This window comes from Drosophila elegans, unplaced genomic scaffold, assembly GCF_018152505.1.
Source record: "Drosophila elegans isolate 14027-0461.03 unplaced genomic scaffold, ASM1815250v1 contig_476, whole genome shotgun sequence".
Classification (NCBI taxonomy): Eukaryota; Metazoa; Arthropoda; class Insecta; order Diptera; family Drosophilidae; genus Drosophila; species Drosophila elegans.
In genome coordinates this window covers 10,784,257-10,800,639 of record NW_024545863.1, presented here as the reverse complement: position 1 = coordinate 10,800,639, position 16,383 = coordinate 10,784,257, and the positions used below count along the sequence as shown (strand labels likewise).

At 42.3% G+C, this 16,383-nt stretch overlaps 2 protein-coding genes across 3 annotated transcripts; one reads left to right on the top strand and one right to left on the bottom strand.

Moving 5' to 3' along the window:
• Window positions 1-411: 411 nt before the first annotated feature.
• Window positions 412-8,134, top strand: LOC108141111. Its single transcript, XM_017264327.2, has 2 exons — window positions 412-599; window positions 6,808-8,134. The coding sequence occupies exon 2, from the start codon at window positions 6,828-6,830 to the stop codon at window positions 7,995-7,997; it is 1,170 nt and encodes a 389-aa protein (XP_017119816.1). The 5' UTR covers window positions 412-599; window positions 6,808-6,827; the 3' UTR covers window positions 7,998-8,134.
• Window positions 8,051-16,157, bottom strand: LOC108141110 (beta-mannosidase). Of its 2 annotated transcripts, XM_017264325.2 has the most exons (10): window positions 16,031-16,157; window positions 14,205-14,605; window positions 13,916-14,050; window positions 12,495-13,008; window positions 12,339-12,435; window positions 11,972-12,260; window positions 10,343-10,822; window positions 9,865-10,286; window positions 8,474-8,854; window positions 8,051-8,418 (listed from the first exon to the last, which is right to left on the bottom strand). In XM_017264325.2, exons 2-10 carry the CDS (start codon window positions 14,353-14,355, stop codon window positions 8,158-8,160), a joined length of 2,730 nt encoding a protein of 909 aa, XP_017119814.1. In that variant the 5' UTR covers window positions 14,356-14,605; window positions 16,031-16,157; the 3' UTR covers window positions 8,051-8,157. The 2 variants fall into 2 exon arrangements, with proteins under 2 accessions (XP_017119814.1, XP_041565188.1); XM_041709254.1 differs by lacking the exon at window positions 16,031-16,157 and having other exon boundaries at window positions 14,205-14,634.
• Between the last annotated feature and the right edge of the window lie 226 nt (window positions 16,158-16,383).

The following is a 16,383-nucleotide window of genomic DNA, read 5'->3' as shown; positions in this document are numbered from 1 at the left end:
TACCGCCTTGGTTTTGGTTTCGGATTCGGATTCGGTTTTGGCTTCGGTCTCAGTCTCAGTCTCAGTTAATGCGGCTGTTTTCGAGAGCAATTTTACCTTGGCTTTGGCTGGCTTTACCCTCAGTGTCTCTGTCTCTGGGCCCGGTCGAGAGCGATGGATCGGGCGGGATCGGCCGGCTCACTCCACTCCACTCCACTCCGCCATCAGCCATCAGCCATTGACTGAGTACGAGTGGTGGCTATGGCTATGGCTTCGCTGGATCTACCTTCGCTGTTCGTTGACGCTCTGCTGCCGTCCCACTGCCTCACCGCTGCGCCGTCGGCCTCTAAACATATGTATACATAATAATTTTACTTTTTTTCTGCCGTTTTCCAGCTCGCTGCTTTTTAACTTGCAAGCAAAAGTTTTTCATTTGCCGTCAGTTGTATTTCGGTTCGCGCCGCGATCTGTCGCACATTGGACATAGAGTCGTCACCGCTTGCGAGAGCAACAGAGTCATTATCCCGATCCCGATACCGATACTGATCCCGATCTCTATATCCTGTGCAGCGTAGTACGTGAAGCTACAAACGCTACAACCAGCTTCCCGGAAAAGAAAAGTGAGTAGGCGCAATGTAACACGCTGCGTATGCGTAATATTCGGGGGCGTCTTTGCTCTTCAGAGAGCAATAAGTAAGGCCATCGATCAATCACTGGATTTTCAAGCATAACCCGCTGCTATGAGTCTTGAAAAGTTTCCGGGAAATCCCCGGCAGACATCTGGTCGTTTTGGACCCGTTTTTCCATTGCGGCACCCGACCTACCCCAAATGCGATTTGTTCACCGCTTGGCGACTTTGAATGACTATCAGTCGGCACTCGAGTTGCGCACTCATCCAGACGATGACAACACTTCACACTTGAGCTCGTGCGTGGGTTTTGCGCAGAAACGAAGCGCAGAGGCAGAGGTGTCAGGCCCACCAACCTTTGACTCGGGCTGAAAGTAAGAAGAGTTTCACTTTCAATTGCGACACCCAACACCCAACACCCAACATCCAGCACTCATCACCCAATGCCTAGGTCGATGGAAAGCGGAGGGCGGTGACTAACACGTGTAATTAAAAGATGCTGGCACTGATGGCAAAAAAAAAAAAAACATAACGCCACCGAGCTGATCTTCAAAGTTTACGATCTCTGTGATTTCTCGTTTCATTGCGCAGAAAGTACGAGTGTGCATAAGTGAACGACGGACAAAAATCATGTTAAGTTTCTCACTTTTGGGTGGGAAATGTTAATCATAAAAAGTAAAAGTAAAATATTACGAGTCGAGGCAGCGCCAGCCAGCTTCGTTAGCCGCGGTCGCATTTGCATTTCGCACATGGCACTAACGCTGCACCATCTGGTGGCTACAGAAACGGCCACAATTGTCGATAACAATAAGCAGAGCCAGCGGCCGTTCAATTGCCGGGCCTCGGCACACTACACTGAAAAAAAAAACTGACTGAAATCAATGATAATAAGATCGATCGCTTTGATATGTGAGAAACATGCCATACAAACTAATGTCGTCTGTTTCTGGTTAAAATGTGACAGGTTCGATTAGCACAGCTTCTAAGAGATTTTTTTTTTTTACTTTTGCTGCAAATCTTGATTGTAATCATATCATTTATTTGAAATGAGATACATATATTGTTTTTTTTCTCTGTATAAATGCTACTGGCCCCTTTGATTTGAATGCACTTAGCTGGTTCGGGAGTCGTTGGGGGCGTGGCCGGTAATTGAATTCAGTCTTTGTTGTCCAATCTCCTCACAATGCACGACGCATTGGGCGGCAAGTTTGGCTTGATTGACACCTGACATGGGATTAAAGAAGCCAATGGAAGCACCAATTGAGTTTGCCCCTGCTACGGTGGGTCAGGGAGAGAGTTGCAATCGCCGAACCACAAATTCTGTGCACCAAGAGTTGCATCATCGGCTAGAAACCCGTCATTAGGTGTGCGCCGCCTATCGCGCTCTTTGGTTTTGTATGCAAAAGACATGGAAACACGAGTTGGCCGAAACTCCAGATGAGGTATCAAGCGTTGGGAAGGTCGATGCACGTGCACAGTTAACTTACCGTCACAAATTGCCGAAGACTCAAATCAAAGGAAATTATAATTGCAGGTTGCATTTCAACACTCGACCCCAAACCGCTTTGGCTGCTGTTATGCGCCGCTTATGACCATTACAAGGGTTATGGCCAAGATAAATGTCTCGGGCGCGCTTCCGCCGCTCACTCATGGCCCAAATCCCACATCATGGCCGTGATGTAATCCCCGATGGCCGAGAGTGTGTTCGAGAGTGGCCGAAAAAGCGAATCAGTCGAGGCTTTGGAACGTGCGCATTGTCACTGCAGTCGCCGGCCAGCGGGGAAGCAAATAAACGGCCTTAAAGAGCCCAATTCGCCAGTATCCAGAGTATTTTATATGTACTCATCGAAGCTTTTAATTCAGATATTGAAGGGAAGCTCGAATCTCGTTTTTGGGCGCTTTTTGCACTTCATTTAATTGTTTAAATTCAAGTTCTTGAAACGTATGCCGGACACTTTCGATTTCATGCGGATATTTCGAGAAAGTAATCTGCCCTAAAAATAAATTCAATAACTTGTTAAATGTTTCCACTGAAAATGGGGTAATCATTTTGAAATACCAACCGCTGTGGCCAAATTAACTGATGCATTTTTGGTATAACAGCTTTTATTTCCTAACTTCCTAGATAACCTTCCAGATTTTTGGTTTTGGTCGTCCGACCAGAAAAGTGGAACAATATTATGTAGCGCCTATGCTTAAGAAAAATGTTGATAGAGGAGCACAATATATATCTATCTGCATTCGCCAATTCTTCAATATTTTGGGAAGAAATTTTTGTTTGATCTTTTTAAGCACCTCTTTTAAGCAAATTTATAACTTTAAACTTTTTTGCTGAAGATTACACAAACATGAATTAGGAATTTAGAAAATCACAGATCTGAGGTCAGAAGGTCTTGATTTATCCTGCAGAAACATTTTTTGGTTGTTGGAATCCATTTGATCTAGATTGTCTTCATATTCACCTGTTTTAAAACTCGCGAATATAGGATTAACGCTTAGAAAACAAAAAAAATATACTTTTGCAATTTTAGCACACGGTCATTGAAAACATTCTCCTAAAATCGTTAGAAATACCGAACTAGTTTTTTCTGCAGAAACATTTAGACAAAGCTTAGAAAAAAAAATTAAAATAGTTTGGTTTTCAAATAGATTTTGTGCACACCAAAACCAACCAAACCTAAAGAATTTCGCCAATGATTAAACCCAAACCTTGCGATACCACGTTAAACAAAATAACTTAAACTCTTGATTAGATATAGAACTTTGTTTGCACAACCTTCAGTAAACAGTTTGTCTTATTAACCTACACAAAAAGAAATTTCTTGTTAAAACTAATCAATTGGAAAGTCCGGTTTTATTAACCGAAAAGATTTACGCAACATTAAATGTTATGTAAAACTTGGGAATTTTATATGCAAATGTAGGAGAAAAATTTAAATGTAACAATTTTTTTATTAACTTTACAATCTGTTGCAGTAAGGAAAACAAGAAAATATACATAAACAAGATGATTCGAAAAATAAACAATTGTACTGCAGCTACAATTGGTCAATACAGTAAAAAGTAAATTGACTGTAAAACATCGTTGATTCAATCAACAACATTTCATTCTTGAGCTTCAGAAACAAACATTTAATAACAATTGTTAAGCTGGGCCAGAAAGTATAAACAAAAACAAGAAAAAAGCTAACTATTTTAAAAATTAAATATTGTATAAACAATAATATTCAGATTTTTATGATGCATGTTTAACAACAGTGATCCTATAATTACTCTCCGAAAAATTATGCTACCGTTCCTATTGCAGCTTTGTAATATCGTTTTCCGGTTTGAAAAAAAAAAACCGTAATTCTGAAATAATAAACCATTACTATGTATATTAACATCAGACAGATAGACTTAGCTAGATCAACTCTCCTAGTGATGCTGATCAAGAATATATGTACTTTAAAGGGACGGAAATGTCTTCTTCACGCTGTTGCAAACTTCTGACTGAAATTATTAGTGCTTTTGATGATGAAATGAGTGGGTTGCCTCGCTCGAAAAAAAATTTTACGCCAAAATTCTAAAGCATCAATATTAGTTCTCTACGATCGCATACAATAATTAAAAAACCCGAAAAGGGAGAAGAAGAGAATGTGAAATTGCATTAATCACGACAATTAAATGGAAACCCACACAAAACTGAATGTTTTCCGCAAATCAAATAAACAATCAATATTCTGTACCAAGACTCTACCGAGTTTTTCAAATTTTTCTTCGTGTTACATACATAGTTTTTAATGAAAACAATATGCCCTTTTACTCAACGACTAACGGGTATACGAACTGACACCTCCTAAATTTGAACATGTCAATTTGATCATTACAAGTTTGCGAATAACCAAAAAGCAAGACCCACTAGAATATGTTTTCTTCTGAGCCTAAGGGTCTTTTAGCTTCTTGAACGAGTACATTGCCTTTTGCCAGTACGCAAATACATTGGCAACAGCTAAAACATCGGCGGAATCATCGCTAAACAGTCGCGACTTGGTGCAGTCGTCCGCGTCGAGTTGAAAGTGAAAGTCTTGCCGGCGGAGCGGAGCGATTTGGGTCGAAGAGCAGTCTCTTGGTTAACCACCCGAGCTCCATTTTTAGTCCCGCTCCCAGTCCCAGTGCCAATCAGAGTCGCGGTCGCGAACTTTGCCGCGCGCACTTATATTGAAAATGCAATTTACAATTTACTTAATTATTTCTTTTTGCTTTTTGTCGGCCAATTTGCCTTCATTAGTGGCTTATTGGCTCGATGTTAGCGCGGTTGTCAGAGTATGCGTAATATCTTTGCCATCATCTAATCACAAAGTTGGTTAATAATCGGTTAATCGTTTCATTGACCTCTTGCATAAAGCGTTTTCGAAAATAAATGATATTCTTAATCAGCGACATCAGAACTAGGTTAATTGAGCCCTGAATATCTATCTAACACTGATTCGGAGATTTTTGATTTTCTTGTCTCAAAAATAAACACTCCGTAGTATTTCAAAAAATACTTTACTTTACTTTATAGAACCAAGTCGTCAAACAGCTAATAAAATAAAATTAGAAAATGCACCTTTAACGTGATAAACTTAAATTGTGTAATCTGTTGTTTATTATTTAAAAGGCAATTAACAAAGGCTACTATATTTCGATTTTTATGCGGACATGATAAAGAAATGAAAGCTGCGTCGATTTTCCGCTAGATGTTTTATTATTTACCATTGTGCAATAGAATATAGCCGTCCGATCTGGCCCGTTCCGCCTTATATACTATCTGCAATAGAAAGAAGACTTCTGAAAAAGTTGTATCCAGATAGCTTTTCAATTAAGAGACTAGTTCGCGTACAAATAGACAGACGAACGGACAGACGCACATGTCTAGATCGCCTTATGGTGCTGATTAAGAATATATATATTAATATATATTTGTTTTAAAGTACACTAAAAATGTATATAAATCGTGGTCCAATCGCTTTGACTTAGGGCTATTATTTTGTTTTTCGGAAGTCGTTTGAGTTACCCGGTACTCGTAATGTTAAAGATAACTCATCTTTGGTATTAAAATTTGTACAGTAAGTAAGGGGTTCTGATCCTACAACGAGTATGGAACAAAAACTCCATAAAAAATATAAGTAATTTACCTAAAAGAAACATTATAAATTTGGGTGCCAGTGTTCATTTGTATTGCCTGTTTCCGGGATACGCCCACTAATGCCATTATATTTGGATTGCTATATTGGACAAGGCTCTCATTAGGCGGAAGTGGGGTCCTCAAAAATGTAAAGTTTGTTTTCCTTTTGCAGCTAAAATGATCTAATGCGCATGCCTGACCGCCTTTTTTTGCCAGCACGAAGAGGTGGTCTCTTTCAACACCTCGTTGAATTTCAGGCGAGCTTGTAATTAAACTACTCACCGGCAGCCAAATAGCCGGCTTTGGTTTCATCAGTGCATCTGTGCAGATTTAACTGCATTCGCGTGCTTGTGCTGGGTGCGTTGGGCTCAGAAAGCGAAACACCAATTAAAACTGCAACTTTCGTTTGCCACTCTGGCATGAGGAAACCACTCAAACTGTTTGACTACGCCGGAATTGTCGCTTTTCTGAAGAGCAGATACAAGTCTTCAGCGATATCGCTATTTTGATACCCTTTGTATCGCTTGTAATTTAAAATAGCAGTTATTTTTAAAGTGCAATTTAAATATTTCTATATTTTAAATTTATATCGAGTTTTGGCTAACCTATTATTTTTTTTATATACCGTTTCTAAAGATCAACGTTTAACATCATCGGGTGTTTTAGAATTATACCTTTTCACTAATCGAATCGATCGAATTTCATAAATTAAATTTCTCTTTTACTCTTAAACAAAATTTTGAGTCGGGCAAAGTTCCAGTCAAAGAAAGAATTGTAAATATTTCCCCCCAAAAATAATTAATTAAATTAACGGAAAAATTTTAAATATTATGAATTAAAAACATTTTTGTTTATGCTGAAGATGGAAGAGATGAATTTTTTTCTGTTTCTAAGTCTTAAGACTTTTTGAGTAGGCAGATGGAAAATCGAGGTAGAAATGTTTAAGTTTTCAAAGCCACAACTTTGAAACTGATTGTCTTAAATGTCGTTACGATTCACTTTGCACATGCAATCTGTCCAAATTCCCAACTAAACCGTCTTTCATCCACAGCTCACGCAACTCACCAGAAAATGGCAATGGCACGCTGCTCGGGATGGCCTGCTGTGATGGTCCTCCTGGCCTGTTTGGCCGGCAGTCAATCCCTTCCGGAGTTTGGCGACGGCAGCAGCCCGAGCGTAACCGGAAAGCCAGCCCTGATCCGGACGGAACTCCGCTTTGGCCGCAATCTGGACCCCTCGAAGGTGCGGGTGGTGAACGTAAAGTCCAGCAAGGGCGAGGACGTGGAGATTCTGGTGGGGAAGAACAGCCGCAAGGCCCGCGCTGAAGAGGCTGCTGGTTCCTTTTTCGTGCGCAGTGCGGACGTCAAGCGGCCCCCGATGCGGCCGGCGGTCAAGGTCAGCGGCCGCCAGCTGACCTTCGAGCACAGCCCGGCGCTGCTCAAGCAGAGCGAGTTGGCCCAGCAGATGGGCGACTACCGGCAGCGCAAGGCGGAGGCGGAGCAGCGCCACGCGAAGCACATCCAGCTGCAGTTGGCCAAGGCGCAGAGCAAGGCGGTGGAGCTGCAGCACCAGGCGGTGCAGCAGGGGGAGTCGCGCCGTGGACGCCAGCTGGCCGCGGACGTATCCTGGCAGCCGGCCTACGCCCAGTTCCCGACGCATCCCGTTCCCCGCAGGAATTTCTCCCTGGAGGTTGACCGCCAGTGGCAACCTTTCGCACTGCAGCATTCCGTTGAGATCCTGCCACGAGTGCAGCGACCGGCAGCCGGATCCTCCGTTAGCTTCCCCACCAGGGACATGGAGTTCGCCGCCTCCGACGTCCATGAGCACTTCGCCGGCGACAGGGACACTCGGGCCTATGGCTCCCAGGGTTACCGACCCCAGAACCTCATCACCAAGCACAACTACAACTACAACGCCCTGCCGCAAAAGTCCAAGTACGTCACATACATGCCGCACTCCGTGGTGGTGACGGCCAGTGCGGGAGTGGCCACGCCCTCGGCGGGAGTCGCACACACGCGGCGTCCGGGTCAGGGCGGCCCCCACCACAATCCCATCGGACAGAGCACGCACAGCATCGTGGACGGTCCCGCCGTGACGCTCATCGAGGGCGTCCGAGTGCCGGACAGCGCCGAGGACAAGGTGAAGACCTGGCGCAACGCCCGCGTCCTGAACAACCAGCTGGTGCCATATCCCGAGGGCTACACGCCGCCGAGGGCGCAGATGCCCAGCTTCGACCGGTAGAAGCAGAAGGGGACCAGGAAGGGAACCAGGAAGGGACCAGAAGGATGTCGGTGTCGGGTGCTCAACGGTTACTGCTATTTATTGATTTGTCTATTGTTAAGCTATTTATAAACGTTGTATAAAAGTTTGTCAAGGAAGCCGTCCGTCTATCTAGTCTGGTCTATCGCATAAAGTCGTTGACGGTCAGCACCCGGATGTCGCTCTTGCGCAGAAGCCAGGCGCACGAGGGCGCGTCGAAGGTCAGGTAGACGACGTGCATCGGCGTGGTCTGCATGAACCCGTTCTCGGACAGGGTGTAGCGGTACGGCTTTAGCAGCTCCAGGTACACGAACGCGGCCGGGCGCTTCACCTGGATGCTGATGCTGACACTGTTGCGGATGACATCGCTGGTGTTGAGGCAGTTCCGGGAGGAGATCTCGTACTGCGGAGGAGGCGGAAATCAGGCAGGTGACAGACTGCATGGGGGGCACACTCACCTCCAGGTCGGGGTCCTCCAATCCGACAGCTGCTGCGATGCTGCTGGGGAAAAAGTGAGTCCTGGAGATGACCTGCTGGCCGCGGCGCAGCTGCAGCTCCAGAAAAGCGTTGGTTCTGGTGAACTGCCCCTTCAGTAGCTCGTCGATGGGAACGACCTTGTCGTACTGAACGCCGTTGGGGCGCAGGGTCACTGCCCAGGAGGTCGATTCGCGCGGCAGCAACTGCGACCAGAAATGAACGTTGGCCACGACACTCAGTTCCCGCGTGTCCACCTCCAGTTGGTCGCAGATGAGCGAGATGTTCAGCGAGTCCGTGGACCTTTCGTACAGGGCCACGATTGCAATGGGCGCCAAAAAGTCCCGAGCCCAGTAATGAAGTATCTGCGGTAGACAGACAGAGTCGGACAACACTTGTAAAGAATAGGCTTGTACTACTTTTTGTCACATGGCATGCCACATTCACGTCCCTTTTGCAATGGTATTTCCGGCAGGTTTAATTTGGTAACTTTTTTAAAAACGGCCCTACTTGCGGACGCTGCTCTGCCGCTGCTCTGCCGATAAATGCTGCAGTAGAGGGACAGAACAAAAGAACTGTTCGCGGGAGGTGGGGGTGCTGCACGCTTTTAGCTTCTAGTTTTGACTATGCAGTTCGACAGATGGCGTCACCTTAACTTTGATTGATTTGTTTGGCGAATACTTAATTTAAAGTTGGTTGGCTGAGTAACCAGTTAATAGTTGTCCGGAAACTCGAATAATAATTGGACTATATTAAATTACTATTTGGTGATTACATTTTATGCACCAGATTATAAAGGCTTATTTGCTTTTTTCTACCTGTAACTCTATAAATAATAAAAATTTATTATATCACAGATTCTCTCACAGATACTGGACTTTTGAGCTATTAAGTCATCGAATAAAAGATCCTGAAAAGTGATTCCAACGAACACTTTGAAATCATATCTCATATCTCATGTAAACACAATTGGCAGATCAGACAAGTTATTTTATGTGATCTATGAAAGCTTAGAAACCTTGCTTTGATACTGTAGTAGAATTGCTTAAGGTTATAATTTTCAATATGTGAGATCAAGATAACAGGAAGTCCCATTGCTCGAAAACATAAATTCTTCTTCTCAATGCAATATTCAGTTTTGAACGACTTTTTTTAATCAAGTTTAATTTATAGTCCGGAATATTTAAAGAAGAATATTGCCTAGATAAACTCTAAGATGGTATTGAGAAAAAAAAAGCAATTTATCTAACATCGAAACATAACATAACATTGAGAAATCGGCCCTCCGTCTACAAAACAAAACTGTTAAGCTGAGCTAGGACAATGCTAGGATATGCTTCATACTAAAACAAACTATTCCACAATTACAGCTCACCTTCCAGTTGCCGTAGAAATCAATGCCGGACCAGGACGGCGCCACCCACACGTCGTTCAGCTGCCAGTAAAGGGCGCCCATGGTTCTGTGTGGTGTGTCCCGCAGACTGCGGTACAACTCCGTCTCCACCTTGGTGGCCATCGCCTGGGCGATCTGGCTGAAGTAGATCAGGGCGTTTGCATAGTTCTCCTCCTCCGGAAGGGGGAGCGGCAGGTGTCTCTCCACCAGGGCGATCACGGGCATGTTACCCAAGGGATGGTGCTGGCGGTGTTTGATCAGAGCGAGAAGATCGTCGCTGTCGTTCTTGCTGCGCTGCCAGGCGTATGCGCCCGGAAAGCTCTGAAAGCCGTACTCACTGACGAATCGAGGGCGCGGGTAAATCTCCGGGTTCCATCCATCCTTAAGGTAGTCGTAGAAATGTACTGAAGGAGAGAACCGTTTAGGGCTTGGACTTTTTTTTTTTTAAATCACTTCTTACCATCGCCGTTGTGATTGTCCTGAGGGTTGCTAGAAATGTAGTTGTCCTGCTCACTGGCCTTGCCATTGGAAGGCGAGGAGACCAGGGGCTGGGGTCGGGAGATGTGCGAGACCATTTTGAGTTCATGGATCACATTGGCCAGGTAGAGTTGCCGGTACTCGCTCTCAAAGCGATCCACGTCATAGAACGTCCCGTACCAGTTCTGCACCAGGGCGGCCTCGTTTTCATTGTTCGTCACAAAAATGGCCACGCTAGGGTGGTGCGATAGCCGCAAGGCGTTCTGCCGCACCTCCTCGCGCACCGATGACAGGAAGTCGTCGCCCACCGGGTACATGGCACAGGCAAACATCATGTCCTGCCAAATCAGGAGGCCCAGACTGTCGGCGAGCTGGTAGAAGTAGTCCGACTCGTAAACACCGCCTCCCCACACTCGCAGCATGTTCATGTGCGCTTCCTTGGCGGACCTCAGTAAGTGGCCAACTTGAGATGAAGAACAAAAATCATTAAATTCGTTTTCCTGAGATCTCACGAAATGGAGAATTACGTGTGTGCATAAACACCACTTCATGTATTCGTTTACACAAGAAAGTTGACTACACTCAAAATAAAATTTGACCTAAAAAATATAAATTCGCCATAAAACTATATTATTTGCAATTCCAAGAAAAAACCGATAGTTTAAAAATACTATTTTTTTTTAGAAATTGTCACCATAAATCTTTATTGCCCTAAACATAAGAAAAATTCTATATTTTAGACAAATTTGCACTTGTTGAGGAACCATTTTCTTAATAATAGGAATGATTACCCTAAAAAGTAACATATTCAAAACAAGAAAGGAAGCAAACTTCGGCCAGCCGAAGCTCGTATAGCCTTGCAGCTATTGCAAAAATGAAATATTCTTGAAAACATAAAAATTATGATTAGCTTGTTTAAAACATTGAAGCTATGATGATTTGCAGCTCAAATTTTCGATAGCTCCTATGGCAGCTTTATGATATCGTTTTCCGATTTTAATAAAAAAAATTCTCAAATTATTAATAAGTCAAAAAGAATTTAAAAATAAAATTACAAAATGGAAAAGTTACATTTTTTCAAAATTTTTTTTTTTAATATTTTAATTGTTCCGATGGAAGCTTTAAGTTTCCGATTTTGATGAAATTTAAACCGTAATTCTCAAATATTTAACCTTTATTATAAGTCGAAGAACTAAAAATTTTAAAACATCAAAGTTATAATTCGGCTCGTTCGGACAGACGAACATGGCTAGATCGACTAGTGATGCTGATCAAGAATATGTATACTTCATAGGGTCGGAAACGTCTTTTTAACTGCGTTGCAAACTTATGACTAGAATTATAATACCCTCTGCAAGGGTATACAAATTTTTGTATTTAAAATTTGTGTATAGAATTTTTTTTTTTTAAATCCTCTGCCTTACCCTAAAACTAAAGAAAAAAACTGATTCAAGTTTTCACTAAATATTTTTAAAGTATAAACTAATTTTTAAAAATAATATTTTAAAACTATTATTATTTAAAGCCGTATTTTACGAAGTCAGATACTTTGCAATCTTTAATTTGTATACTCTTGCGATTGTATTATAATTTCAATCAGATATTGACTTACTCTGTTCTTTTGTTTGCATTTCGGGAAGGATGTGGGACGGTATATAGTTACTGCCTTTCATGAACATCTCCACGCCATTGACACGGAAAAGGAAGGTGTTTCCTATGCCATCTGGGGCGGGGACCTCGATCAGTTCGAGCGTGCGAAAGCCCACTTGGAGCGACTTGTACGACTTGGTCTTGGAGCGAACCTCGGGCCCATCACCTCCGTGCCAGGCCTTTAGGGTGAAGTGAAGCGGATAAAGCTTCTGCTCGCCGTAGCCATTGGGCCACCAGGTTACGACTTTCTCCTGCAAAGTGATAATGGCACTTGACACAGATCTACACAGCACAAAGTCGCGCAAATGCAATTAGTAGGCGGTACTCACAATTGGCACGGCCTGATCGAACTCAATTACAGGCGCCAAGTGGCTAATGGATTCCATTGCGAATGTGTCCACGACCACCGGACGCTCCAATAGCTCGCTGCAACTCGCAATGCCCATGAGAGTGCGCTGTATTCAATTTGGGGAAAGGTCACTTACACAGCGTACAGAATCAGTTTTCCGTTAAAATCCTGTCCGCCCACCGCGTCCAGGTAGCAGCGTATATGCATGTTCCAGTGCGTGCCATTGATGCGACTGACGTCCACGTCCACGTCGCGAATGACGGCCACCTCGTAGATCTCCAGTTGCACCGCCTTCCAGATCCCGGCGGAGGGGGCAGCGGGACCCCAGTCCCAGGAGAAGCTCGCTTGCATCTTGCGCAACATGTTCATGTGGCACTCGCCATGATATCGGTCATTGGGGCATTCCGGAGGCACGTTTTTCTTAGCCTCATTCAGAATATTGGCCCGCGCCAGGGCAGCTAATACGGAAGACTGGATCTCCACCTCCAGCAAGTTGTCCGTCTGGAGCAGCGAAGTCACGTCGTAGGAGTAGCGCACAAACATGTTGTCCGTGCGACCCAGCAGCTGGTGATTCAGCCGTATCTCCGCCACAGTGTCAATGCCGTGAAAGGTCAGGTTGATGTGGCCGCGTTGGTAGTGGTGGACGTCGACTGTGCCGGTTATTAGACGAATATATTAAGAAAATTATTAAGCCAAATAACATACTTTAAGTCCACGAGGACAATGGTTAGAAGTACCTCGGTACTTGAAGGTGCCAAAGGAACAATCGGCTCCTATTTTGTCCCATACAATGTGATGACAAGATTCAATATATTTTATTTATCTATCTACTGACCGTCTGTTGTATTAGATACTCACATTTTATACTAGATACCCGCTATACTTAAGGCATACCAGAAGGAAATGGTTGGAATAAAAGGTTTGTGCACTGGGATCAAAGTATATTGCTCATACGTAATGTTGGCTTTGATCAACTAATTTATATTAAATGAAATTATAAATCATATGAGTACTTTAAATGGAATCGTAAAGATCAAATAAAAGAAAGAGTTCATTTATGAAATATTAAACACCTTCTAATCATTACGCATTTTCATCAGACAATCATTGCTCATTTGAAGACTTTAGATTATTTACCTGTGTGAATTTATATTATTGTATATTGCTCAAAGTATATGGGAAGACATCATATTGGGCAAGGCAAAGACTCTTTCATTTTTAGTAGTATAAAGGTGTTCACAGCACGACAAAACATTTAGTGCAGATGGATTTTGACGAACTTATTTTTTCAGGAACTTCTAGTGCTAAGACCATAATAACGGAATTCGAATTACAACTAGAGTTACATTTATTCCAGGATCGTTGCACTCAGCCGTAGTCTAAATATAAAGTAGCTGTATTTTATTTTAGAAAAAGGCATAAAGAGCGCAGTACAAGAACATAGCCAGAAAATAACTAGGTAATGGATTTCATGTGCTATTACTTGGACCAAAACTGTTTTTAACAAATAATGCCACTTTAAGATTATTGTATGGTATGCAAATAAAATAAACTTACACTGAAATACATTCGAGTAGGTCCAGTTTTCGTAGGCTAGATAACGCAGGCCTACATCGTTGTAGGAATCCAACACTTGGGGTCCGAAGGCACTGTATATGCCCGAGGGCAACGATTGGTTACCGATGGTAAGGGCTGTAAAGAAATGTATATGTTGAGGGTCAATTCTTACAAGAAATCCCCTTTACTGCGATTGTTTGGTAAACAATCTCCCCCATTAAACTTATCTCACACAATTTCAATTATTGTGTTAGATTTTTGATAAAGTAAACTACTTTCTAATACTCACAGCCATTCTGATTAGTTATCGTCCAATTGCCCAGCTCTATTACTTCAACCTTATCACCGTGGACGCCGCAAATAAGAAATGCGAGAATTCCGACCAGAACCGCGCCACTGGCACCACCTCCGGATAATCCACATCCATGACGACACTTCATCTGACAATTATTAGTCGTCCCAACTCGGTGGGGCTATTTAAAAGAAGACCGACTCCCCTTTTCAGTGAGCTATATCAACACCTATATGTAGGGAACCGCATGGAGCGCTACGTAAAGCGAGGAGTTGCTTCACCGACTCTCAGATCGCGAATGTGCCGCTCTACGATTTGGAACCGATCGTTGGATCGTTGGATTGACACGTGAGAGTGAGAGAGCGGAAGAGTGGGAGAGAGTGATAGCGGCAGAGAGACTGTAATATGCATTGGTAAAGAAATTACTTTCAATGTCACGCTCCCCTGAGCACATCAGCTGTTACTCAGAAGTTCGTGTCCAAAGAGCGATGAAACTCAAATAACGCCAAACACTTTAATCCGATTGCGTCGCATATATCTTACCCTATATACAATTTTGTATGGTTGGTTAAATTGGTACTCGATAAGCAGCAGTGAGAAAAAAAAAATTGTCATTGGTTAAGTCCGGTGAAGCATAAATTTGAAAAAGTAAAATGGTCTGGGTCATTTTCAGGTTAATATTAATATATATATATTGTATACTTTTTTAAAATTAAATTTCGAACTAACAGGTTTTTTTGGACTAACAGTTCTTTCGTTCTGTCCATCGGTGGTCGGCAAAGGCCTATATACGGAACAGAGGCTATGGCCAAGTCGGAACATTTTAAAGCCGCAGTCGGCACACACACTCTGCCAAATTTCGCCGTGCAAGTTAATCAAACAAAGAAGTGCGAGCATGTTATACCTATGTAGTATGTGTGCCGACCACTGCACTATGGTACAAGTAGCCACTTTTGTTGGCCAAAATTAATAACTAGGGATCGGAACAAAACTTTTTGATTTAGTTTATTTTATATGATAGATATAGTTAACAAAAATTGATTCATAAAAAAAATAGGTGTAGCACCGCCCCCTGTTTTTTTAATACAAACTAATATTAACAATACCAAACTACATACAAAGTATTCGGCGTTCTTTTAAATTTGTATTATACAGAGGAGGCTTGATACGGTTATATTTTACACATTTTAATTGAACTCAATGTTTTGAAAAGGTTTACGCATAGAAGAAAAACTTTTTTTTCAAGGGGCTCTGAAATATAAAAAATTCCATATTAAGTAAAATGTACTGAAATTCATAGTCATCTATGGTGCGCCTTCGCTCGACAGCATTTCCAAAACTTCAGCAAAAAGGTTTGTTTTCTTTTGCCTTTGGATACGCCTATTCAGATTAACAGAAGAAATAACTGAATATGATGTATCCAAAGCTCTATTGAACACGTCAGTGAAATTATCTTTTCAGGTGCACTTCGTCCATGATATAACCGATCAGATTTTTAAATTTTATATCTGCATTCGGTTTCCCCTCTCCAAAATATCGTTCAGGAAGTACCGTGTTTTCAATGATGTCGCTACCATGTATAAGTATTTTATGGACTGTTGCAGTCATTGGAAGCTAATTATATTTATCTATAATAATTAACACCGTTTTAAAACAGAATTTTTTAAACTTGTCAACTTTTATTGGTAATTGGCAAGATATTGGAAAATTCTGGGCAAATGGATGTTTTCGCTTAGCAATACTTGCTTTTTGAAATAATAGAGTCACATTGCCACCTTCCCTATCGTCGTAAGACTCAGCGGTGGTCGTCCCACAGGACTTACAGATTTTGTGACACGAACGACTGTTTTGGAACTTAACTTATGCCTTTTCTGAAACTGCTTCAAATTTGATCTACATTTTGTCTATTTACTGTTCGTTAGATAGCAAAAATTTTAGCTGGCAGTGACTAAATTTTGCTCAAATTGTGCTATATCATCTATAATGTACTTTCACAAACACACAGTACAGCATTTGCAACAGCTGCTTTTACAGCTGTTATCTTAACATCAACGCGTTCTATCGGATTTCCTGAAACGGAACATTTAAGATTGGTCTTCTGTTAATGCAACGCGCCAAAAAAAGTTGTTTTAAAAATTTAAAAAAAATTGTGTTTTGGCCAACTAATGTGGCTACT

Coding starts and splice junctions, on each gene's coding strand:
- LOC108141111 (XM_017264327.2), top strand. CDS start 6,828: ATGGCAATGGCACGCTGCTCGGGATGGCCTGCTGTGATGGTCCTCCTG.
- LOC108141110 (XM_017264325.2), bottom strand. CDS start 14,355: ATGAAGTGTCGTCATGGATGTGGATTATCCGGAGGTGGTGCCAGTGGC. Junction 12,436..12,494: donor AAACTGATTCTGTACGCTGT/GTAAGTGACCTT, acceptor TGCGAGTTGCAG/CGAGCTATTGGAGCGTCCGG. Junction 12,261..12,338: donor TCGATCAGGCCGTGCCAATT/GTGAGTACCGCC, acceptor ATCACTTTGCAG/GAGAAAGTCGTAACCTGGTG.